Source organism: Pogoniulus pusillus, chromosome 5, assembly GCF_015220805.1.
Source record: "Pogoniulus pusillus isolate bPogPus1 chromosome 5, bPogPus1.pri, whole genome shotgun sequence".
In the NCBI taxonomy this organism is placed as follows: domain Eukaryota; kingdom Metazoa; phylum Chordata; class Aves; order Piciformes; family Lybiidae; genus Pogoniulus; species Pogoniulus pusillus.
In genome coordinates, this window is record NC_087268.1 from 28,771,399 (window position 1) to 28,799,132 (window position 27,734).

At 39.5% G+C, this 27,734-nt stretch overlaps 1 protein-coding gene across 2 annotated transcripts in view; it reads right to left on the reverse strand.

Annotated features, from left to right (window-relative positions):
* Window positions 1–27,734, reverse strand: part of UXS1 (UDP-glucuronate decarboxylase 1) — a 65,218-nt gene that overhangs the window by 13,573 nt on the left and 23,911 nt on the right. For both annotated transcript variants that reach the window (XM_064143635.1, XM_064143636.1), the window contains exons 6-9: window positions 26,448–26,628; window positions 13,522–13,626; window positions 12,138–12,197; window positions 9,817–9,938 (exon numbers count right to left, since the gene is read on the reverse strand). In XM_064143635.1, coding sequence (XP_063999705.1) covers window positions 9,817–9,938; window positions 12,138–12,197; window positions 13,522–13,626; window positions 26,448–26,628 — 468 coding nt within the window. The remainder of the gene's footprint in view (window positions 1–9,816; window positions 9,939–12,137; window positions 12,198–13,521; window positions 13,627–26,447; window positions 26,629–27,734) is intronic.

A 27,734-nucleotide genomic window follows, 5' to 3' on the forward strand; every position in this document is an offset into this window, starting at 1 on the left:
GCAAGAGTTCATGATAAAGCCTACAATAAGGATGTTTGGTCTTTGTGAGCTGAAGCATGCACTTGGCTCCTGATGAGTTCAGAGTAGCACTGTGCACTGTAAACAGAGAGATACTACCATGTGACAGTGATAGCAACAAGTAAGGAAAGAAGGTGCTAGCTTCAGTCCAGTCCTATGCATCCTCCTATCTTCTGGTCTTCACCTCTCCCAGAAAATAAGTCACCCTTGTATCAGCCACAGGAAACACTTCTGATTTAAAGCAAACTTCGTGCTGCTAATTCTATCAAAGTAACTGAAGCCACAAGAACAATGTTCTGAGTTGCAAACATTTAGTTATTCCTTCAGAGAATACACAAAACATGTAGTATTTTCAATGTCTTTTACTAGGCTTAGACCAATGCTGGCCATTTTCTTCTTAGAAGACAAGGACTGTGTATGGAAGAAGCCACATCTGTGGCTGAAGACAGCAGCTCATATACAGTTCACACAGGAGAGACAAGGAAACACATTTTTCTTGGAAATAAATACAGCTTCACATACATGAGAAACTTGCAGGAAAATCTGATCTTCCATGAAACCAAAAGCATTAGCTTTTTGCAGATGTGAATGAGCCAAAAGGCACACTTAACATGTTAACTATTACTTCCTGATGAGAAATGGGAAGCACCACATAGTATAGGTAATAGCCCGTGCTTCCTAGTATGGAGAAAGACAACTAACATTCATCTCTGTTTAACTGCATGATAAGGTTTCACTTGCCATGATCAAACACTGCATCTATTGCAACCAAAATGCAAGCAACCAGTAACCAGGGAGGTAACTGTTGTGCCATAGGAGAAGCAAGTTGTGGGTCCCCAGCACACAACAAGCTCGCATTCACAACAGAGCCAAAAAGGTAACCTCAAAATATCCACTTGGCCCTAGCTGAGAGATGCTAGAAAGAGTCTAAGCCCCATCCCATGCAAAATGCATCAGTCAGGAACACATCATTTCCTGTCATCTAAAAAAGCATACCAGTGCAACATGACAAACATACTTCCAGTAGCACATTACAGAGCCATTCTCAGGTCCTTCACTGTGTCTGGAAACACACTCTGACAGTTGCTTAGTTTTTTGGGTTTGCTCGGCACTTTGTCTTCAAAAGGACACTGACTCCTCTAAGGAGGGATTGTATTTCATGTGGGCTTTCCAGATATTGCCATTAATAACAAGTAGAGAAAATGAGGCACTTGGAAAATACTACTCAAGATAAAAATAACTCATTTAACAACGCTGACCAAAAAGCCTCTCTTGTACTGCATAAGCTACAGAAGCAACCTTGTTTTCCAACCTTGTTGGAATCTAACAAGGATTCTAGGAAAAAAAACCACAAAACAAAAAACAACACATCCTCTATAGGCACTTACTCATCATAGCCACAGTGAATCCAACATTTGTTCTCCCTTCTATTTATTACCCTCCCACCAGTGTAATGTTGTCTTTTAAAATGAGTAACTTTTTATTTATAGTGTCATCCAGCAAAGCTTTCCTGTGCAGCCTACTGCTCTGAAAAAAAAAAAAAAAATCTATTTTCTATGCACCTGAACTTATTTGCGCCTGCAAAATTTGGATCTATCTTTGCAAAAGAAACTCTTCCACAAAAGAGATTCTGGAGCCTGTTTCCATTTGCCATTTCATTACCATGTCCTTTGAAATGATTCTTTCTTGCATGTTGAGTAACTATGCCTTTTTGTACTAACTGCCTAAAAATACTGGCGGTACGCTTTTACTTATGTCCTGTTACTCTAAACATTAACAACATGTTAACTATGACTGACTACTTCCAGCACATTCCATCAGCAATGTAAACCACTTAATCAGACTTGTGGACATAAGTCACATACAATATTCTATTATATCCTAGAGAACAGAGAAAAACTTTTTCAGCTAAAGACAGCTTGAGACTAATCCCTGACATTGAGATCAAAAGTGATCAACTGGGTTCTGTCTTCAGAGTTTAAGACTATGCCTTCCTATAGCATATTAACCAGAGAGACATTTCCTTGAGTAAACCAAAAAAGAGCACAGAAGAAAGCTAACAGAACACAGCACTGTGGGCTATTAAAGCACTTCAGCTCATTCTGTTATCTATCAGCATGGATGTATTCACGAGGACCACACAGATGTAGAAGGAAGACAGAAGAGATGCAGAATAGATTGTTACGGCTTACAGAGATACCTCCTCTGGACACTCAGACTGTTCTATAACTGCCAGTAAGAAAATAGAATGAGTCACCCTATCTCCCCTGCAAAACAAACTTGTACAGTCTTCAGCTCAAGTCTCTGCTACTTAATACTAGAAAGCCATGCTCCAGGATGTATCAAGGATGCTATGATAACATAGAATCATAGAATCAACCACGTTGGAAGAGACCTCCAAGATCATCCAGTCCAACCTAGCACCCAGCCCTATCCAGTCAACTAGACCATGGCACTAAGTGCCTCATCCAGGCTTTTCTTGAACACCTCCAGGGATGGTGACTCCACCACCTCCCTGGGCAGCCCATTCCAATGGCAAATCACTCTCTCTGTCAAGAACTTCCTCCTAACATCCAGCCTATACTTTCCCCGGCACAACTTGAGACTGTGTCCCCTTGTTCTATTGGTGGTTGCCTGGGAGAAGAGGCCACCCCCTACCTGGCTACAGTACTTTAATTTTACAAGTATTTTAAGAAAATATATCTCTTTGCATTAACTGTTTCATAAAATAGATCAATACAGAAAACAATTCAATTGTCAAGAGGTTCTTTTAACTGAAATGTCAGGAGCATAGGTTGTGGCTGTAATTCATAAGGATATCAGGCAAGTTTCTCTTTACTAATTAATAGTGCTTCCTTCTCTGTAAAGTGTGTGGATGTAGCTGAACTGCAGAAAATGAATTACACCTCCCTGCACACAGAATCAGGAAAGGGAAAGCTGCCACTGCATGAATGAAAAGAATCTGCCAGGGAAAGCCCAGATGGTTACATGATTATTGGTCTGACCTGACACAAGCCTTTATTAATGCTTCAGCTAAAATTACTGAGCTTGTTGCCTGCATCCCTTGCTTTAATACTCCATTTCTTACTGATTCATATGCTTTCCCATGTCTTTCAGAGATCATTAACTAACTCAAAATTGTTCCCCAAACCCTGAATTGTAACCACAACAGAATTACTAGTAGAGTGTTTGCCAGGATCCATCTGTGATGCCTTTAGCTACACTACTTTACACTGAGGCTTGGTGGAAAGTATTTTGCATACATGTACTGCCTACTGCATAAACAACATTAGGTTAATTCCTGGTTACTAATGGCTTCTAAAAAATGTTTCACAGAAACTAGTGATGCTGAGATCTGACTTCCACACACAGTGAAGTTTCTATTCAAGCCAGAAAGCACAATCCTAATTATCTGAATCTACTTTTGGCATAATGCAGGTCCCTAAAAACAACTGCGTAACACCTTCAGTACTCTTATCTTACAGTTGAAATATTGCCATGCTTATAGTTCAACACTTACCAGACTACAGACACTACAGCTTCCTTTTGAGGTCTCCTCAAACCATTAGTTACACATCCCTGATAAAAGCATGTCTTATTTCTAGCACTTGCCTCAGCTTGCATACCTCTCGTATGCATTGTATGTGGATAATACAAATAGCCACAGGTCTGTTCCACCAACACTCTGACAGGAGATTATGCCTTTGGGAAGGGATGTGTACCCACTTACATACGCTTGTCTGAACTAGGAAATTATTCCTTTCAGACAGGAGTTTTGGGTTCACATGGCTTTTGAATATGAGGTGACAGATAACAAAACCAGTACAATAATGCTCAGTGAATGAGAGCTGTATCACAGCTTCCAGTAAGGGTCAGGCATACACACAAACAAACAATATATACTCCAAACAATTTCACTGTAGTCATCTTCCTAATGAAGAGTTCTGCAGAGATAAATGAATTAGTGTAACAGTGACAGTATACAAGTGAAAGAAAATGCCTTACTAATGTTTTTAGAGCAATGGTGAACCATGCAGTTCCAATGGTTGAAAGCAGCACTGTTTCCTCTTTCAAAATAGAACCAGTTAATCAAGATAAAAGCAATGAACAATGAAGAGCACTTGGTAATTTCACTGGAACTGCCACACCTACTGAAAATACTAACATCATTGTGAGTGTGGAGCTTAGCACATTTTGCAGAGAAAAAGAGTAGGATTTATTTTCTTTTTTTTCTGAATTCCACTGACTCAGAAGGGACACCAGTGGAGTGCTGACACCTGCACTTCAGGTTTGCCTGCGCCCTTTGAATCAGCAGTGAGAGAACTGTAGCATCTCAGCTGTACCTTACAGGCAGTGCTCCAGGTGGCTGACTTGACTGTATCATCTTACAGACTCTCCTTTAGAAATTTCACCTCACTAATATTCCTCAGTAACCCTCTGCACTGCTTCCAAAAAGCTGAAGTGATCCACGATGGCTCTTAATGCTACACCTGCTTTAGCCTGGTATACATCTAACAGTAGCCACCATCTATACGTCATTGAAGGACTGTTGTCTGGGCTTTTGACTGTTGGCCTGAGGAGACACAATGCTTCCTCTTCTCCCCACTTGCTGTCAGAACCACTAACACTTCAATACCATTATCACAGTATCACAGTATCATCAGGGTTGGAAGAGACCTCACAGATCATCAAGTCCAACCCTTTACCACAGAGCTCAAGGCTAGACCATGGCACCAAGTGCCACGTCCAATCCTGCCTTGAACAGCTCCAGGGACGGCGACTCCACCACCTCCCCGGGCAGCCCATTCCAGTGTCCAATGACTCTCTCAGTGAAGAACTTTCTCCTCACCTCGAGCCTAAATTTCCCCTGGTGCAGCCTGAGGGTGTGTCCACAAACAACACTGATCCTGTGTTTTTCTTAAACAAACTGCCAGTAAGCTTCATGTGCTAACACCAACAATGAATGCTATGTGCTTAAAAATAATCTACACTGAATATCAGTACAATGAGCAGTAAGAGAGAATACAGGATAATCTCCCAAAAGACATTAAAACAAACTGCCTTACATAGCTCTTTGTTTTCTAATTACTCAATAACTACCTCATTATCCGCTACTCAATGCCTTCTCAGTTGCAATTCAATCAAGAGTTTTCATTACCCCTACATTCCACATGAAGACATTTTATGATTACTAAAACCAAATCAATTTGTGAATTAAATCAGAAAAAAATCACCCTCACACTGTAATTGCAATGCATTTCCATATTTAAAAAAAAAAAATCAATGCAAGTTTGCATGCTACTGTCTCACGTTAATATAATACACTTTGCCTCCACCTAAAATGTCTTCCACATTCTGTCTTCCACTTGCAGCCCAGAGGGCCAACCAGATCTTGGGCTGCATCACGAGAAGTGTGGCCAGCAGGTTGAGGGAGGTGATTATCCCCGGCTACTCCACTCTGGGGAGACCCTCACCTGCAGTACTGCATCTAGTTCTGGAGCTCCTATTACAAGAGGGATGTGGACATGCTGGAGTGTGTCCACAGAAGGGCCACGAGGATGCTCAGAGGGCTGGAGCACCTCTCCTATGAGGACAAGCTCTTGGCAAAGCTGGCAGCTCGTGGCTTGGACAGATTCACTATGATATGGGTCAAGAACTGGCTGGAACTCCGGGCCCAGAGTGTGGTGGTGAATGGTGCCACATCCAGTTGGCAGCTGTCACTAGTGGTGTGCCCCAAGGATCAGTGCTGGGTTCAGTCCTGTTCAATAACTTTATTGATGAACTGGATGAGGGGATTGAGTCCAGCGTCAGTACGTTTGCAGATGACACCAAGCTAGGAGCAGGTGTTGATCTGTTGGAAGGTAGGAGAGCCCTGCAGAGGGACCAGAACAGGCTGCATGGGTGGGCAGAGGCCAATGGGATGAGATTTAACAAGGCCAAGTGCAGGGTTCTGCACTTTGGCCACAATAACCCCAAGTAGCACTGCTGGCTGGGGACAGAGTGGCTGGAGAGCAGCCACGAAGAAAGGGACCTGGGGATACTGGTAGACAGTAGGCTGAAGATGAGGCAGCAGTGTGCCCAGGTGGCCAAGAGAGCCAATAGCATCCTGGCCTGCATCAGGAACAGTGTGGCCAGTAGGATGAGGGAGGTTATTCTTCCCCTGTACCCAACACTGGTCAGGCCACACCTTGAGTGCTGTGTCCAGTTCTGGGCCACTCAATTCAGCAGAGATGTTGATGTGCTGGAATGTGTCCAGAGAAGGGCAACAAAGCTGGTGAAAGGCCTGGAACACAAACCCTATGAGGAGAGGCTGAGGGACCTGGGGGTGTTTAGCCTGGAGGAGGCTCAGGGGGACCTCATTGCTGTCTCCAACTAGCTGAAGTGAGGTTGTAGCCAGGTGGGGTCAGTCTCTTCTGCCAGGCAACCACCAACAGAACAAGGGGACACAGTTTCAAGCTGTGCTGGGGGAGGTACAGGCTGGATGTTAGGAGGAAGTTCTTGACAGAGAGAGTGATTTGCCATTGGAATGGGCTGCCCAAGGAGGTGGTGGAGGCACCGTCCCTGGAGGTGTTCAAGAAAATCCTGTCTGAGGCACTTAGTGCCATGGTCTAGTTGATTGGATAGGACTGGGTGCTACTTTAGCCTGGCTGATCTTGGAGGTCTCTTTCCACCTGGCTGATTCTACAATTCTGTGACAGACTGAAAGACTTGGGGATGTTCAGTCTGGAAAAGAGGGCCTCTGGAGAAGAGAAGGTTTAGAGGTGACCTTCTTGTGGCCTTCCAGTATCTGCAGGGGGCCTACAAAACTGCAGGGGAGGGACTTTTTAGGCTCCCAGGGAGTGACAGGACTAAGGGGAATGGAGCAAAGCTGGAGATGGGGAGATTCAGCCTGGACATGAGGAGGAAGTTCCTTCAGCATCAGCGTGCTGAGAGCCTGGAATGGGTTGCCCAGGTTGGTGGTTGAGGCCCCATCTTTGGAGATGTTTAAGGCCAGGCTGGATGAGTTTCTGGCCAGTCTGATCTAGGGTAGAGTGTCCCTGCCCATGGCAGGGGGGCTGGAACTAGATGATCCTTGTGGTCCCTTCCAACCCCAACTGATTCTATGTCAAGTACAACTGAGTGCTGCAACATTCCATGGTGACCTCAGGTGTTTGCTTCGCCTCTGAAAAAATTATTTACAGATCCATGGTATAAGAGGAGAAATTAAATCTGGTTCCCAAAACACCCTTAATATGCACAACATTCACACTGCAGTACTACGTGCTGAAAATCCTCTCCCACCTCTTTATCTTCCCTGCACCTCTGTTTTCTCCACCTATATATGTCTAGGATGACCTTACTTGCATTTGGAAAATCGTAGTATTACTTTATCTAGTAAAGCAGAAGTTCAGCGGAGGAGAAAAATTGCCTGCTGTGCAACTGTATCACATCTATAGCAAATCACACACCTGTATGTGAAGCTTATGCAGAAGAGAACTTGAGAAGGACAGGAAAGGATAAGCACAGTAGTTACAAAGGTAAGTATACAGAATGAAGAAAGCAAATAGATCAACAAGCTGTCACTGTAAGAGAGTTTCAAAACTGCCTTTCATCTTAAGGCAACTGAGCAAACCAAAAAAGGCTTTCTGGGGGGGGGACTGAAAAAATAAAAGGGAATTCTGAAGTCCGAATCAGTGGACACAACCTGATTTCTAGATTAACAACTGAAGTTTCCAATGACTTGAGAAATGTTTAGAAGGAGGTGCTTCCACTCACACTAAGGAGCATGGCTGACCCATCCCTCCATATGGATTTGGGGAAAGAGAGGTGAACCCAGAAGTCTTTAGCAATTATCTCAAATCACACAGTCAGGTGCCTCTCATGGGATGAAGTCTTGTATGTGCTTTGAATTGGTAAGCCCTGCATTCCTTCAGCAAATACTCTGCTCCCTATCTCTCCTTTCAGGCAGACACATCTTACTGAATGTTACTACTGCCCTTGGACTTTTTGATAAGGATAACTGTTTGGCTTGTTGAAAGACATGGGCTATTAAGAGACAAAAATCAAGAAATGTTTAATTCATAGGGTCAGAATAAATGAATGAAACAGCCAAACAGGTATTTAAGGTAGATAACCTTAAATGTGCACAATGATGGAAATATTTGGGAAAAAAAGACAATGGAGAAATAAGTTTCCTTGTTTCTTCTTTTTATTGAAGCTGAGAAGATTCTGGAGATATTTTAGCCTGAAACCCTGTAAATCCAGTTGTTTTGGTTTAAGTCAGTCCTACCTGAAAACCCTATAAAAAGCACAATACTTTTATCATAGAAGTCAGACCTTCCCACTAGTGAAAGATAATGTTTCCTCCACTAGTAAGAGCGTATCATCTAAACTCTAAAAAGAATCCACCTCAGCAACATTGCAGAATATACCTGAATGGAGGACATGTTTGGATAGACTTCACTAACCCATAATAAAGTACAAGAAACACCTCATAGAGCTGCCTCTAGGAAAGAGAACTCATTTACATTATGAGTTTTCATTTAATGCATATGTGAATTGCAGTTCCACCTCAGAAACCTCTACTATCCTTTGCAAATGCTGAATAAAATTGATGGTATAGTATCATAACTCAGGATGTGACTTTAAGATACAGACTATGATTTTCAAAATGACACACACTCCTGCCCTTCTAAGAGAAGTGTCTACCACAAACAAAAGAAGAAATTCAGAAAGAAATGCAAAAAGTATTTCAATACTACACAGCACAAGAACTTCTCATAAAAACTACAATATTTAACTGTGGATGGATTTCCAGACCCACAAGGAATATCTTGCTACAGCAAAGTACAGAAGACATCAGCCTGAACAAAAGAAGTACCATCACATTGGACATTATATAAAAGAGAACAAGAGACACGAATCTCTGCCTTCTCTGTCTAGCAGAAGAGATACAATTACTACAGTCTCTGTACAAAAATACTATTCCATCTCAAACCTTGATATAGTAAGGCTGCAAACACAAAGAAAGTGATTGTATTTCCTTTAGTCTGCCACATTTCTTAATTGAATTGTCTCCCAGAGGCTAGCTGAACAGCAATTAAACAAGATTCATGTGCAGGTAAATAATCGATGCAAGTTTAGCTAATGATAAGTTTCTATTTGTTGATTATGAAACTGAAGGAAGCTGTCATAACTACACAAACATTTTAAATTGCATTTTTGTCCTCATGTTAGTGTATTTGTCTGAAAAAGTGCACTGCATAGCTATGTATCCATATTTTCCCTTAAGGTCTGTATTTATACCTACATAATTTAAAGATATTTCTGAAGAGAATTAAAGTACATTAAGCTCCTATATAGGTACACATTAAAGAACTTTGTCATTTTTACTTTTGTATTCTCATTTCCATTATGCTCATTAAACATTCCACATTTATCAGGAACAGCCCTATTAAACACAGCACTTTTCAGCACAGAACCCACTTTAAGCCAACTCTTATTTAGCTTACAAATTAATAAGGTCACTTCAGTTTAAGCTAAACACTATTTATCATACCCAAAGTCAGATTATGTCTATTAAAAAGACTAAAGCATGATTTCTTGAGAGAATACTATTCATCTCAAATAAATGCAACGGGTGGAAGCAATAAAAATACTGCATTAAAGAAAACTGATTTTGGAGCTACAGTATGAGGGCTGCTACAAACGACATTCTCTTTTGCCCTTCTACCCCCAAATATACATATCCCAGTTTTGCCGTACATTTGACCATCATTAATTACAGAAAATCCATTAAATCTGAGATAACTTCAGTACCTGCTTCATGTATGCATAGCACATGGTCTCTGCAACTCGCTTTCCTTCATCATAGCAGGCTCTTGGACCTATTGGATTCACGTGTCCCCAGTAATCCTCATTTTGAGGGTGAACTTCAGGATCTACAGGGTAGAAAAAAAACACATTAATTGATCTTCTGTTAAAATGGTGACCATATACAATGAATCTTTCATTAGATCATCAGCATTATATGATTCAACATCTTAGGTCTGAACTATGCGTTTTAAAAAGATCTTTTACCATCAAACCTTAGAAACAGATTTACTAAATCCATGAAAATGAGTTACATAAGATATGAGACTAGTAAGGTAACAGTACAAGCAAACAACAGTTAGCACCTGTTTTCCCCTAAACTAGAGTGCAGAGGGTTAAATTCAACTCTTTTCTCCACAGACAGACCAGTCAAAGGTGCAAATGACTCTTATCTAATGTTACTTCACAGGAAATATAAGTTGCATAGGCATCACTTTTTACTGTATTTGGGGAAAAAAAGCACCTTCAAGTTTTATAAAATAAGAAAGAATAAAAGGAAAATGGACAAAGTGGAGAAGCAGTACACTTTTTAATGAAAGAGTAGGGTGAGGTACCACGTTACACTTGCTATTTCTCTTCTCTCATACCCTAAGCATTTTTTCACTAGGCAAAAACAATCAGGTTAGACAATCCTTTGCCTTGATCTAATGTAAAAATTCCTGACTGCAAAAATCTCCTAGGAAACTGTGCACTCTATATGCTTGAAACAAGACAATCACCTTCTTAGGGGCTTGCAGTAACATTTAGAAGTGTTACAGGCTACATTTGGAAACAACTTTGGCAGTCAGTTCTGATTAACCCCTCCAGTTTTTATGCTGCTCACAGTCATAATGATAGATAAATTTTTACCATGCAAGAACCACAGAACAGTGGTAAATGCAGAGAGGTTTTACATGATTAGGAAAGCCTTTAGCAATCTCAAGGGGGTCTCAGAAACTGAAGTGGCCTTACAGATCACAGCAGATTCTGTCTCCTTTCTGGCAGGGGCAGCCCTATGAAGCGCTTCCAAACTCTCTAAACATCACTGCTTTGAGAACTATGGAAACATCTAAGAGATATTTTCTTTTTAACTCTATCATTTATATTTTTTTTTCCTCTTTAGTCAGAGTATAATGTGAGCAGGCTCTTCCAAGTCTGATAACATGTGCTTCAAATTTTCTGTTCCAGATGTCAGACTGCAGCAAAGAAAGAAGGCTCCAAAACTTTCAGTTTTCTTTACCTATTGGTCTCCTGTTCCAGAAGGGAGTTTCCTGAATTACAAGCACATCCTTGGGGTTATCGTTTTTCTGTGGAGCCTGACCAGGCACAAGCAATGCAAGGGAGGCAGTAGGGATGATGCACATGTTCATGTTGCTTCTTTGGCTGGCCAATCATTTTACTCATCTCTTGCTTATATATTTACCTTGAATCTTCTAGATGAAAATTATTTCACCAGAGGTTTATTTCCTGAGGTATGATTTTTGTCCTTCCTTGCTTGTTACACAGATGACTATTTTTTGTTTGGTTGGTTGCTCTTTAAAGCCTAGGCTCTCACAACTGCTACTGTTGAGCAGGTGGCTGGGGTGATGTATCTCCATTAATCTCACAAGACTGGTATTATCAACAAGGCAAGAATGCACAACAGCAGGAAGTTTCTCTAGTAGGCAGTCTGTCACACCCCTCAAGGAAGTACTGAAGATTCTTGCTGCATTCAGCAAGCAGTTCTACCAGTTGTTCTCTCACTACTTTTACTTCTTAGTAACAAAAGAAAGACAGAGAAATCTGGCACTACTCCTGAATCTTACATTTTAAGAGATACCACAAGAGCCTGCAGGCACAATCACTATTTTCTTAGCTCAGAGGTTATGCCCTTGACTCTTGCACTTCAGGGCAATTGTTAAGTTGCAAAACCACAATTTGTAAGTGCCTGGGAAGAGAGATGCAGATTTATTGTTGAAATTATCTCTCTTCCCAGGTTTTTGTTATGGCATCTTGATCTTTAATTAGAGTTCAACATTCCAAATTCCCTCACAGGCCCTTTGGAAAAAATAGACATAAACAAAGACATTGGAAAGTCACAGGCAACAGTTGGAGTCTCCTTCCAACCACTCTGACTAGGTGTTTAAAGCAAGTACTGAAGCTCAGATTTTAAACTGCAAGATGTATCTAATGCAGAAATTAAGCTAAGACAGTGACGAAAATCTATCATTGTATTAGCTGACAAAAAGTTTATAAATATCCTTTTACATAGTCACATCTCAAGAGCTCTAAGCAAATTTCTTTCTTACCTCCGTATACCTCTGACGTAGAGGCCAGCAGCAGCCGTGCTCCAACACGTTTAGCTAACCCTAAATTACAGGCAAGAGAGAAAGATCAATGTAATTACAGCAAGTGCAAGAATCTTTCAATCATGTTAATTGTTTTAGCATGATCCTATTTTACATGTTTTTACAGAGAATTCAAATTCTCTTACTAGATAAATCTAGCTGTAAATCAGATCCATTCACATAGCTGTAAATCCATTCACTCCCAAGATAGAAAACTTGAGAAATATCAGAGAAGCACCTGAATATGTTTGCTTCTGAGACTAAAAGTTACATTCAACCAAGACCCAAAACCTTAATGTGTCCATACCTTAAATAAAGGCCAAGGAAGAATAAATCATTCCAGTTATGAAATCAAGGTCTTCACACAACATGACATATTAAGATTACCAAAACTTAAATGTAAGTTACATAAAGAAAACAATACTGAATAATATGTGACAAGAGAAAATTAATCATTTTCCCTTTATTATGCCCCTTTAAACTGCCTGGACAATCCTACTCATCTCTCAAGATTACACTTCAATGACTTTCTTGGCTTCAGGCTGGCATGGCCAATCAAAAGAAATCTCTGACCTACACTGTACAATTGCCTACTACTTCAGTAACTTCTAAGTAATTTAATTCTCTAAATGGTACTTACTAGAGTATGACTCAAATGAGAAACTCAGCTGAGCTAATGCCCAGGTGTTTTTGCCTTATAGTAGCTCTCAGGATCACTGATACCATGTTCAAACTACAGCACGTAGTAAATGGATCAAAGATAGTAGGGTAAAGCAACGAAGGTATGAGGCCTTCCATAAGGTACCCAAACTAATATACAAAACAGAATATATTGCTTTGTAATTATCTAGCATTAGGTAGACCTTCTTGCTAGGTAAGGCATGTGCAGGAGGGTGCAGTAGTCTTGATATTTGCAGTTTACAGAATCAACACAGATTCACATTTGCTGTCGTAGAAAGAAAGAGTCACTTATGGCAAATACACTGATGTTCCACAGTCATGGAAGTGAGAAGTGCAGTCATGGACACAATGCTGCTGTAAAATTTCAAATCTCTTTATTGTTCCTAAGACTTCTGTAACTACTGCATGCTGCATAGCCAAGTTACAGACGTGAAGTTACTGTGCTCTGACAGCCAAGTTTGCACGTTGTCAGAGTTCTGCAGATGTACTTAAAGGAAAAACATAAAAAAATTCAAAGGAGGAAAAAAAAATCCTTATTTTTCTTAGAGAAACAACTTTTTAAAACGTACAACTCATCTGCTCTGTCATCCCCTCTCCTCAGTAACCCTGCCCACATTATACGATGTATAACTAAGTTAAGTAAGAAACAAACATTTCCACTTACCCAGCATGTTTAATGTTCCAATAGTGTTGGTCTTTAATGTTTTTATAGGATTATACATGTAATTTGGAGGAGAAGCAGGAGATGCCAGATGATATATCTGGTCCACTACAGAAAAACACAGAGGGAAATAGGAGAGAAATCATCATTATTATTTTCCCATGCAACTTATTAAAAGAGAAAGCATTAGAGTCAGGAAACCAGTACTTCTTTTTGCATTTCCTACCACTGAACTCAGCACTTCCTATACTGCTACCTATGGGTTGCATGTATGTAAGTCTGCTGTAAATCAAAGAAAGACTTAATTTTTAATAAAACCAGAACTGAAGCATATATTAACAGAGCTGACATGGATACAGAAGTCTGTGTGGGTGTTGACACTCGTAAAAATGTCAATTATGGTTATTTCAGAGATCTTTAGAAGCTGCAAAAGTATATACAACATTCTATTACCCTTGGGTTTTTAAGTGAGTACCAGCTTCATAGTACTTTTCTCAAATGGAATCTCAAATGGAATCTCAAACAATGATGGCAGAAATATGTTTTAATACCAGGAGGAACCTTTTGGATAAAATAAATACTATATTTTAATTTTCCATTCATTTATCAATGAAATATTAATAGAATTAGTAATATATTTATATTTTAAATACATATGCCAAGATAAAGGCATGCAACTTTTGTCTATCCACTGCCTTTTTTCTCTGACATACTTTGGATAACACAGCATTTTGGCTTTAGAAAAAACAAAAATACCACCAAAAAATGTCAAATACAGAGATTCCAGCCCCCTTCAAATACAATTAAGAAACAAACTAGACAGTACCTTACAACTGATGAAGGTATTATGTTTTAACCTAATTTAAAATAAGGTAGTTTGGGTACTGGCAACAAACTGCCCAGGTAGTACAAGGCTCAGTCTTAACTAGTTACATTTGCTGCAATTCTGTGACTGCAGTATAAAAATAAACCTTAAAGAATAAATTTACACGTAAGAAACACATGCTCAACACAAAATAGAGACTAGTATAATAAAATAAACAATTGCACCACTTTCATCTGCATGGACCAGATCAAATCCATGATTCTTAGTTTAAAAATTAGTCCTAGCACAAGAGTACAGGATGAGAGAGAGAGAGAGAGAGAAAAGAACTAAAGCTGTAACAGATTTTTAGTTTAAATGCCAAACGTACCATTGATCAGGGCCTTTTTTCCCCCTCTACCTTTTTCTCCTTTGGTTTGTTTCTCACTTAAGCTTAAATGAATTGCAGTTTGCTGTCTGTTCACCTAGTAGTCAGGCTTACTTATTTTTGGCTATTTACCCATTTTCATTAAATGGTCTATTTCCAGAATACACATAACAGTCATTTCTATCAAGGTAGCCCAGAAGACATATACAGATAAAAGTGGTATTAGATACAAGGAATAACAGCACACAGGACCTCACTCAACTGATTCTGCAACAGGCAATCAGTAAAGTTTCTGTCTCTATACTTTTGTACTTCAGAGATCAGCTCATCTGAGCAAATTTATAGAACCCAAAAAAAACAGCCTCCATAAGCTGCGCAGTACACCAGAATCAGTCTTAAATGTGAAACCTAAAAGATACCCAAGACAGTAGTTGACTGATGCTGGTAATCACGAAAACCACAGGAAAATCGTAATTGCAGACCAGCGTCAGCACATCAGGATTGCAAAGCTTATTGGAGGAGTTAAGAATGCAAAAGCTGGAGACGCCACAGGGAAATAAAGAAAGATTTTTTGGTGAAATTGTAAGAAAAGAAACCAAGAAAAACTGGATTCATTTTCACAGGCAGCATCGGATATTCAACAAACCTCAATCTGCAAGTCTTTCATAACATAACTTCTGTAAGTATAAAAATGTCTTTGTGTCTTCTATGTAACATGAATCATAGCCAGAACTACTTAAAACCCCCCACACCTACAGATAACAGAATGACAAAAAAAATTAAACATAGATAAAATCATAGTGATGCTTAAGAATGAAAAAGAACAAATCCCCTACATTAAAGTCATAAAAAAAAATAGTAGTTAAAAGGTGATGTAAGACTTAGAATACCAGGATGGGAGAGAGGAGGAGTAATTCCTTCTTTGTCTCAAAAAAAGTAAAGTTAGGAGTTAAGAAACTCAGTATGGAAACCTGAAAGAACCTGGAAAAATCAAGGACAGCTGCTATTCTGCATGGCACAAGGCTGTGTTGCCCTAGAACAGAATGCTGCTGGTCTATTTATACTACTTTCTCAGGTGGTGTTAAGGAGTAGGAAATTACACCAATATGAAATAACGGTGTATTTTGACAATGCATTGATTACTGATAGCCTTTTGTTTAGTTTATTGCAGCTTCTGTGACCTTAGGAATTTATTTTTCTTCCAGTTTTAAATTAACTCTCTTGGAAAAAAACTTCAGATTAAAAAAACAACAAAAAACAACAACAACCCCTCAAGTTGCCAAAATTTCATTACTTAAATATAACTAGACTTGCTTGAACAGTGCAAGCTGAACATCACAGTACCACAGTATCACCAGGGTTGGAAGAGACCTCACAGATCATCAAGTCCAACCCTTTACCACAGAGCTCAAGGCTAGACCATGGCACCAAGTGCCACGTCCAACCTTGCCTTGAACAGCCCCAGGGATGGCGACTCCACCACCTGCCCAGGCAGCCCATTCCAGTGTCCAATGACTCTCTCAGTGAAGAACTTTCTCCTCACCTCGAGCCTAAGTTACAAGTATCAGGAAAAAAAAAAGTATCAAATATGAAGTTATCACTAGCTGAGAACACTGAAATGTTAGAGGAGTACTGTCTCCTCTTGAAGAGTTCCATCTTCCCTAATTTCCAAATTTCATTTGACAAGGCAAGCTCAAAATCCTTCGCTTCCTCAGCTCCAACAAAAAAAAACCAAAACTCAAACCTAAAGTGGTTAGGCTGACAGTGTATATAAGTGGTTTTGATTTATCCAAATGGAATGTGTCTACTACTTGTCAGCAACGAAAAAATTGTAAGTAGTCACATGCCTTCAAAACATAAGCATCTCCTTATATTAAAACACTAAATCCTTTTCAAGTTAAACTTATGTTCTGATAATAAAGCTTTAAAAACACTGGCAAAATTGGCAAGGGAAAAATACTTAACCTACTTTCTCACTGAATTGTTAGTGAAGTGAGTTTAAGTTGTGCCAGGGGAGGTTTAGATTGGATATTAGAAAAAAATTCTTTACTGAAAGAGTGGTGAGGCATTGGAACAAGCTGCGCAGGGAGGTGGTGGAAGTGCCATCCACAGAGGTGTGTTCAAGAAGCATGTAGGTGTGGCACTTCAGGAGAATTTAGTAACTGTGGCAGTTGTGTTATGGCTGGATTTGATGTTAAAGGGCTTTTCCAACCTTAATGATTCTGTGCTTCTATAGCCATATTTTTCTAGATTTACTGTTGCTTTGAGGTCTACTGGGAAAGCGCAGAGCTTCTGTGAGTGTGTAATGGCTCATCTATTGGAGATGTGAAAGTTTAGCCCATGTTTCAGTATTGCTTCAGCATAAGAAATTCCACAAAATAACCTTATTAAATTTTATTCACTGCCTTAGCTAACTATGTCATTAGTGACCATAAGGAGAAATCATTTTATGTCAAACCTCATGCCCCAGAGCAATTAACTATCATGCCCCAGAGCGATTAACTATCAAACACAGAATCAGCTTCTAAGGCAATCTGTATGATGTAAGAGAGTGATTTGCCATTGGAATGGGCTGCCCAGGGAGGTGGTTGAATCACTGTCCCTGGAGGTGTTCAAGAAAAGCCTGGATGAGGCACTTAGTGCCATGGTCTAGATGACTGGATAGGACTGGGTGATCTTGGAGGTCTCTTCCAACCTGGTTGATTCTATGATGACGATGATTCTATGATGATGATTCTATCACCTCAGGTTTTACCCTCTTGGCAGTCAGTGTGCTCAAGAAGATGCCACAAAATATTTCTACTTCTTGTATATTACTATGGCTTTTTTCATTCTACAGCTGTTTATGTCTAGATCAGAGAGGACCAGCTGCTTACAAGGTGCCAAGAGCCTCGAATGCTAAAGAGATACCATTTTGGCAGATGCAAAACACTGATGAAGACTTATTCTTACATTAAAAAAATGCACAGAAATACAATTTTGTGTATCAAATTCTTGGGTATTTATCAAATCAAGGGCAATCTGCATTCCCATTCACCATCAACTCTGGTGCAGTGCCAAAAGATAGCTTTTCACAGAAGGTAATGTATAGTAGCAACACAAACTATATGCAAGGACAGCCTGACACAGTGAGTGCTGGAGGAAGCAGGCTCCTAGCTCAGGCTCAATTCAAAGCCCACATTGCTAATGCAACTGTAGCTGTTAGGAGTCTGTGTCCATTATGAAGACAGTTAACTGCTCTGTGTGATGAAGTGTGATGTGGGGTATTTTCTGTTTACTTGGGTCGCTGCTGACATTGTAAGGTTACCACAAACAAAATTTAGCCATATTATTTTTCAGTATTTCTTGAGTGGGGGCAATAATGCAAAGACATAACATGGGGTGAAGATCAATTGGTCTGAAGTTTGACATGTGTCCTACAGATAAGCTCTGGTTATGAATAAAATATGTTCCTGACTCAAGTTATGTCTTAGAATGTAAGCATCCCATTCCCACAGCATGGTGCTACTATCAAACCAAAGGGACAGACTGAAAGCTGACACAATAAATGTTCAAAGAATCCACTGTGTTCAGCTTGCAGGCAGCAGGTAACCTGGGCACACAGGGCCCCAAAAATGAACAAATAGCTGGTTACCTGCAGCCAATTCAGAGTTGAACTCTGACCTGAGTTTTATGCTTTCCTAGCTCTTCCTTCACAAACCTTTCTAAATCTAGTTTTCAACAAGCTGTGGTGTAATTGTTGCAGTGAAAAATGTCACTTCAAAAGCATTGTGACCCATTGGTAATTTACTGCCCAAACCTGCTCTTGTGAGGCAGAAAAGCAATCACTTCTGCTTTTGACAATCCACTTAATTTTTGTTAGTTTTTAGATACTTGTTGAACTTTTGACATACAGCAGCTCCTATAGGAGTCGATCCTCTAATGGCACACGGCCATTCAGATGAACAGGAGAAAAGAACACCCTTTGTTTCACTGCATCAGGATACAGCTAGGCCTGTCATTGTGCAAGTGCTTGTGTAATTGTCAGCTAGAAACAAATGCAAGTAAAATACAAAACCCCAAAGCTTATCATCTTCGAAATTATTTTTAAACAAGAAGCTAAATGTAATGGAGAGGGACCCTTCAAAAAGAGAAAATATAAAGAAGAGAGAAAGCACATTCCTCCTCCTAGTCTTTCTTCCTTCTTTTGCTTTCCAGTTGGCAATTGCTTTAAATGAAAGAAAGAGGAGGAGATGGAGGGAAAAAGGTTTCTCTTGCTAGCCTTGCCTGAGTCCACTTTGTGTCACATGTACAACGGGAGAGGTGGCTGATACTGCAGAAAGCTGTGATGCCATCCAATGAGAACTGGACAGGCTGTAAACCTGAGTGAAGGGGAACATCATGAAGTTCAGTCATGACGTGTAGATAGAGTCCTGCATCCCAGGAGGAATAACAGTAGGCACCAGTACAAACTAGGGATCATCCTGCTGGAAAGCAGCTCCATAGAGAAACACCTTGGAGTCCTAGTGGACAGTAAATTACCCATAGACAGCAATGTGCCCTTGTGGTCAAGGTCAACAGCATTCCGGCATGCATCAAGAAAAGTGTGTCCAGCAGGTCTAAGAAGGTTCTCCTCCCCTTTGCTCTGTTCTGTCCTGGTCAGACCACACTGCAATACTGTGTCCAGTTTTGGGCTCCTCAATGCAAGAGAGACAGGGATCTGCTTAAGATTAGATGATTTCTGGTCCCTTCCAACTCCTAATATCCCATGACTCTATGATACATTTCCTTGTATGCAAAAAGGCAGAAATAGACCCCCATGACAAAAAGGTTCAACAAGAGCAGAACTAGCAGACCAATGGAAAAGTGGAGCATTTGCCAAGTGTCATATGACCATCTTCTGGGTCAAAGGGATGGGCAGGTAGGCAGTTCCAGGATTTTTCCCCTCTTGCCTAGGAAGAAAACTGGTCTTTCCAGTATTGAGTCTCAGACCAATTAAAACATTTTCCAAAACATTTAGAGAATGTTGGATGTTTCAGCAGTGGAAAGACAAGTTTTTATTCCAGACTGGTCACACTTGAGCCATCAAAGCTGAGGATGCTGAGCCAAGTACAATTATTTCTCCTTCCATTTCCCCTCTATTACTGTCAGGTCTAAAAAGCTCAGACTTTTTTGTCTCAGAATTTCAGCAGGTCAACCAGACATGCCAGACAAAGCCATCTATGTCCGTTGACATGTGCTTTATTGTAAAGCTGGAAGTTATTTAAGACAGCAGACAACTTCCACTCTTGTCAAGGCAGAACTGTGGAAAGCTATCCTATCCACAGCTTTCAGAAGATTAACTATCTGGGTGGCTGGGACAGTATCTATCGAAAGATAGGAACAAAAGCGCCTTGCTTTTGTTGATTTCCATATTGCTGGGATTTTGGGGCTTTTTTATGAGGTGAATAAAAGAAAAGACTAAGAAGCCTTGAGCTAGCTTTGCAATAAAGTCATAGAGCAATTAACTGAAAAATCACTCTGTGAAAGGTTGTGTGAAGTTTGTACGTAGAAAGGCAAGGACCATAAAAGAAGAAAAACTTCTAACAGTAACATTCTGCAAGTTTTGTATGTTAACTTGCACCAATGGCTAGGACTCTGTAAGCCACTGTGAACACAGCAGCAAGAGATGCTTACCAAGCACAGCATAGCAAACTAATGATGAAGAAATATTAAACAAATTTTTCATGTTAACAATTTCACTGGAAAAAACAAACAAACAAAAAAAAAACACCCAAGCTAAAAAACACTTAAGCTATTTCAAACTGACACAAAAGCTAACAAAGCATTCAAGCCATCAGGTACACAGTGACAAGTATAATAACATAGAATTGACAATAACAGCTTCATTAATGTATTGTAAGATCAAGAGCAACTAAAAATTGTCAGTTGCGTCCTTTTCTATATGAAAAGCTAGAAAAACCCCAAACCTCTTTAATTTAGGATACATGGAACCTGGACTATCTAAATTCATACACAAATATGAAGTCTTGTGTTTTCCTTGATACTAAACAATTGTGACAATCAATATAACCACTTCCACAGAATACTGCAATAGAACTACCTTCCTTCATGTCATCTATCTTTATTTTCTATCCATATCACTGCATATGTCCAGCATGCTTCTGAGGTGAATAGTAAGGGTAGAATCTACCACCTTTCCTGTGACAGTAAATTACATTCTTTCCTATGAATGAGCTTCATCTTCAGCTTCTGTCTTCAATGGTCCATGGTACCGGAAAGGGCTAACTGGGTCACTAAGTCTACTAAGCACCTGCCTCTATCACTGTACTTGCTAGTCAGAAGTACTGAGCAGAACTGCTTTGATCAAAAGCATACTAACTAGCTTCTACATCTTAAATATATGGACATCCCCTGTAAAGAACAGCTATTCCAATTCCATTACTGTAGGTCATACTGACAGTCAAGCAAGTAATTTCTACTGCACTAAGCTTAAAAAGACTACAAAAACAAACTCATTTTCTTGATGTTAAAAATCCTGCCTGTAACTTAAGGCAAACTAAAATACTTCTATACAGGTTTACAATATTGCTTGTAATGGAGTAGTTTTGGAGAGCTTCACCAGAGGCCCAGACACCACTCTTACCTGGTTCTGCTCAAACAAAATTAAGCAAAGGCACTGCCATGTAACATTAGCAGCTATACTTGTATTTTCCTTAAACTATCCCTGAAATTACTTGGAGACTGAACAAATCTGGGACCTTGGAGAACAGTGTTTAGTAAAATTTTATCATCCCAACTTCTGGAAATTTGTTACTCTCAAAGCCTGTTCTTTTGGAAAATTTGCTGAGACTGTTACTTTTAGCTTTAACATCAATTCCAAGTCATAAGCCAAAGTAATTTTTAGTTCAAGTAAAGACAATGACCCATTAGAGTTCTGTAAGTATTTTATACATCTGTGTTGATTTATTAACTTTATACCCTCTGAAAACGCTGATAGTCAACTTCCATTTCACTATGTATATGCCATGTGCTTACAGTCAACTTGCAGAGGTGGTTTAATTTTATCATTTTGGAAGCTTTTTGATGAAAATCCCAAACCAGTTTGACATTCACAACAGTCACTGAAGGTGACATTTAAGAAATGTTTTAACAGAAACTGGATTGTTGCCAATAAGAATGCAAAAAACCCACAATAAACCAAGACCAAAACTAAACAGCTTTATTTAACTGATATTCACATCAATTAGTTCAATTAATCTCATGACACAAGTGATACACCATCTATGAACACTATACTCTGTCACAGACTCACAGAATGGCTTCAGTTGGAATGAACCTTAAAGACTATTTAGTTCCAATCCCAGCCACTGGCAGGGACATCTTCCACTACACTAGGTTGCTCAGAGCTGCATCCAGTCTGGTCCTCAACACTTCCAGGGATGAGGCACCCACTTCTCTGAGTAGCCTGTTTCAGCGTCTCAAATGTCTTAACCACTCTCATAGTAAAGTCCTTATTTCTAATGTCTAAATCTAAATCTACTCTGGTCTACTTTAAAAACATTGTCCTACCACCAGATAGCCTTATTAAAAAGTCCCTTTCCATCTGTTCTCTAAGCCCCCTTCAGGTACTGAAGGTCTCCCTGGAGCCTTTTTGTCTCCAGGCTCAACAGACCCAACTCCCTCAGCCTGTTCTCATAGTAGAGGTGCTCCAGCCACTTGACCATCCTTGTGGCCCTCCTCTGGGCCCTTCAACAGATCCATGCTCTTCTCGTACTGGAGGCTCCAGGGCAGGGTGCAATATTCCATGTGGGGTCTCACAATTACCTCCTTTGACCTGCTGGCCCTGCATCTTTTGATGCAACCCAGGATATAGCTGACTGCATTAAAACATTGCTGGCTCATGTCAAGCACCTCATCAATCAGCACCTCCAAGTCCTTCTCTGCAGGCCTGCTCTCAATCCACCTGTCACCCAGTCTGTACTTGTGCTTATGATTGCCCTAAGGTGCAGGACCTTGCTCTCAGCCTCGTTGAACCTCATGAAGTTGGCATTGGCCCACTTCTCCAGCCTGTCAAGGTCCCTCTGGATGACATTCTTTCCCTCCAGCATGTTTACTACACCACAGAGCTCGGTGTTGTCAGCAAAATTCCTGAGGCTGCCCTCAGTCCCACTGCCCATGTCACTGACAAACATGTTAAACAGCACTTCATACTGCAGTAGTTAGGCAGTGCACATGCACCGGTTAAAAACTCTGTGTCAGAATGTAACTACTCTTCACCACTTGGTACAGAAAGGAAGTAACTCGTTTTGCTTTCAGTTGTCACAGACCACAATTTTACAAGTATTGTACTGACAGGACAAGAGAAAATGCCCTCAAATTTCAGCAGGGGAGATTCAGATTGGATATCAGGAAAAGTTTATTTACTGAAAGAGTGGTCTAATATTGGAACAGGCTAGCCAGAAAAGTAGTGGAGCCACCTTCCCTGGAGGCATTAAAAAAAACCTGCAGAAATGGCAATATAGGACATGTTTTAATGGCCATGGTAGTTTTGGGTAGATGACTGTAACTCAAAGCTGTCTTCCAATTCAAACAATTCTGCAGTTTACCAAAGCTCCATTCACACAGAGAAATATTTGAGCCCCACTATGCAACTGTGCTTCTTTGATTCAAAACCAAAGAGGGCAGTGTGATCTAATTAAGTTGGAAAGCAATGGAAAAATCTATAAGTGAAGCCTTATGAGTCAAAGTACAACCCTTGAGGACTAGGACTAGTGAACAACTTTAAGAGAACAAGATCTTTAATGGCCATGGTGGTGTTAGGTCAATGGTTGGATCCAATGACCTTTGAGGTCTTTTCTAACCAAAACAATTCCATGATTTAAAATACACCATTTTTTTTAATATGATGATGGAGTATGCAAATCATATTGTACATTTGTGATTAGGGAAATGGAATCAGTTCAACTAAGTCAATTATTTTCACTGTTGACTAAAATAGGTGGCATTTTCAGGCCTTGTTTATTTTCAGATTTGTGAAAGGAGCAGTGAAAAAAAAACAACATCAAAACCAAACAACAACCCAATCGAAACAAACACAAAAAGCCAACAAACAACCAAAAAGAAACCAAAGATCTAAACATTTCAGATGCAAGAGATGGCTGCAGGTAAAGGGACTGTACATATATCACCTTATAAAAGGCTGTACAACAGGTTCCAAAGGTTGCTGAGGTGGCAGGAGGAAATGCCAGCAGGAGAAGGACAGAGGCTGTGCATCTGTCTGACATTTCCTTTCAGTTTTATTCAACTGCTGGAACTACTGTAGATATGACGACGTGTGTACATAATGGCAGCTGAAAACCAGACCTCCAAATTTATTACTTCATTAAACCTTAATATAAGGGTGAAGTTGAAAGGAAAGCATCTTTAGAAATCCCAAGTACTTTAAAAACACAGAACTCAACTACAACAGGAAAAAAAAAAAAAAAAGGTTAACACAACTACTGTGCAAAATTTTGAAAAAATTCTCTTCAGACTTTTCCTATCTTTCAAAACTCCTAAATCACCTCTTTCCCATTAAAGAATTCAGGACTTTTGCTTTTCTGCTTGAAAAACCTTAAGTGAAAACTATTTTCTTGTGTGTTTTCTGCTGACATCTTCTCTCAGTGCTAAAACGAAGGAAATCCTAGTGGAGGAGAAAGTTGTTCATCATGACAGTTAACTATAGTTAACGCAAGGCTAGGAAATAAAAAGTATTTTTAGGGGATTCATTACTGTTTCTGGCCAATCTAAATCAAGATCCAAGAATGCTGAGTGCCACTTCGTGTCATGGATCAAAGATAATGACTCAGACAAAGCAGATTGTGCGTAGGCATCACTGTGAAGCTAAAAAAAACGCATCAAGAGATTGAGTAAAAGCTAAGCATCTTGAGACTAAACTTATTTTCCATATATAAAGTGCATACACTGTTCTTTCCAGATGAGAAATGAGGTCTCTTTCAGAAATAAAGCACTGATTACTCTCTCGGGAATTTAAGTGTCAAACAACCTTATATGACCTTGTTTAAATAGGGCAGTGAACAAACAGGAGTTCTTTACTTACAAACCTTCTTCTGTCATGACTTCATAGTCATCCCAAGTAAAATGGAGAAACTGGGACTGAGAAGAACTGACCCATGTATCAATTTGTTAATCTGCTACAATAACTACTCTTCTCTTTTTTTGTTTTTATATTTTGGACTATAAACTCTGCTCTGAAATTAAATTTTATCATCTTCCCATGTTACTCTATAAAGGTTAATTTTATTTTAGCATTTAGCCATGCCAGTTTTAATTTACACTGCTGGAGAATGAGAACACATTCAATAAACTACCCACTGAATAACAAGCTATAATTTGTTGTCAGTACAAAATGGGGAATTGGTGCCTTAATTACACAGAAAATAGAAGTAGCTGAATGATCTCAGAGTTAACATTCATTAGTGCCTTAGAACAGGACAACAGTATTAGCAATAATGATATTCCTCTAAGAATGTCTCAAGTGTGATCAATCAGAAAGAAGGTATTAGGAAAGTTGACAAAATGAACTGACTGTGGTATAAGCTACCAGTATCTGGAGCCAGTTAATAAGATCCTAGCTCCATTATCATGTCACTGGAGGCAGAAGGTTGAAGTAAAATAGCAGGCAGTAACTGAAGCAGTGCATTGTCAGAGCAGAGAAGGAGCATGTGTATGCAGGACTGTACTAACTGTAGTCAGGAATTCATCACAAGCAGCAACAAGAGAGAGATTCAATTACTAGAGATTTTCCTACTGGAATTCTGTCCATTAGAATTCAGCAAAAAATAAAAATACCTCAGATTGATTTTTTTTGTTAAAAAAAACCTGCTAAACAACTACGCTGCTATTAAGTTTTAAAGGAATGGAGCCAATTCACCAAAAATTCAGTGTAATTTCAGTAATGTTTTCACTGATTCACTTATATTTCTTATTCACTTCACTGATTTCACACATATACCTGCATTTCTAGATGGTTTTGCGAATACTTCTCAAATATGGATACGGTAAGGCTAGCTGATTCTCATAACAGTTTGAGGTTACTGATAATTCAGATGTTATTTTTAATTCTTCAAAACAGAACTTTTGAGGGCCTTTTTTGTTTGTTTTGAGGTTTTGTTTCATTCTTTTTTCCTTGTTTGTTTAGGGGGTTGTTTCAACAACAGCAAAAAAATCTTGACAATTAGAAAAATTTAGTGCTGCCATTTTCCTATTCTGCAGGCTGTGTAGTGCTTATACCTGTAGTTGAACAATGTTTTCCACAGAAGCCACTTAAGGCTATGAAGGAAAGTGAGTTGACTTGCCCTCTGAAAGATTTACATTTCCTTTCAACTGACCGTATGCAGCTGCAGTATGAATGCCACTAGTGTAACTGCAGCCCCAAATTAAACTCTTTAAACCACATGATGAGTGCAAGCACACAGGGATGCCAGACAATGGATGGGACTGATAAGACTGACCTATTGTCATCTTGCTTTTCCACAAAACCAGTCACATCAGGAAGTTTTTAAAGATTTCCCTCCTCCTACCCACTCAGAAAGGAAGAAATTATTTCAAAGACAAAAGCACTCTGAATGTCTCACTCCACACTGGCCACAGAAAATAGAACAATAATAAACAAAGAACACAGCTATTACATCAACCCAGAAGTCAGAGCACTAAGGGTAAAGTACAAAGCGCCGTACCAAAGTAAAGACTACTCACCTTCAATGTACAGGGGCTCGACGACATCATGATTTATCAGTTCGAAGTTCTCATGACCAATCCAGTGCTCCACATTTCTTTTCCTGCCCGTAAAGAAGTTGTCCACAACTGTAACCTCATGGCCATCCATCATTAGTTTGTCAGTAAGATGAGAACCCACAAACCCTGCTCCTCCAGTTATCTGCGTTAGGACAGTTGGTATAAATTTCTTTTTCTTTTTACAGAAACACCAGACAAAGTCTACAAACATGAAGACAGAAGAACAGTAGCTTTCAGATCTTTGCTTATTCCAGGGGAAACAACTCCATTTCCATGTTTCCCTCCCACCCTAGTATTTATAGCATTTAAAATTTCAAGAGACATGCTTGACATGTTTCATCACTGTCAAGGCTAGAAGCTCAGCTAACCATTCACATCAACACAATCTCTTTTTCAGATTACATTAATTTGCTTTTCTTTCCTTCAAATTGGATTGTGCCTTTTTATGTGACAGCAAAGCCTAAAAACTCCCCAAAAGGTAAGCTGAGTATTCTCTGCAATTCTCATTTTTCTGAAAAATAAGACAAAATCCAAGTTTATTTTTGTGCAAGATTTGCAATGTCAGACATGTAAAATCCAGGTTTTGCCCAGTTTAAATGGGAGACATGATGGATATTCCAAGTGCTAAAAATTCTTCTACCACTCAGAGAAGGGAGAAAGGGTACTTTTAGATGAGAACAAGGCTTTAAATACTTCTCATTTGAAATATTTGCCAAATCCCAAATAATTCCATTTATGTTTTAACGCATCCACAGACAACATCATTCCCACCTGGAATGGTCAGGCAGCTCAACTAGATGATCACTGTAGGTCCCTTCCAACTGAAAAGACTATTCCATTCCTTACCATTAGTCCTAACATTCAGCTTTTGCCTGTCTTGGAACTTCATAACATTTCACTATAACAAAATTTCAAATTGATTCAGCTGCTTATTTCCATTCTTCAGCTGCAGTGACAGCTAAGCAAACAATAAATGGACATGGTGTAAATGTCATGCAGAAATCTAATGAATGGATGGTGTGCTGCAGAGACAAGTGCTTGTGGAGATGGACACAGATGTGTGAAGTTCCTTCACTTTGGGCTAGTCAAAGCATAAATATTTATCCTGTTCAGTCTCCTGCCATCCACTATTGAAAAAGCACCAGATTAGCAGAAGTTCTCTTAAAAAAACCACAAAAACCCCCAACAAATAGGAAAGACAAAGGCTAAGAAATATTGAAAAGGAAAAAAAAACAACAAAAAAGAAAA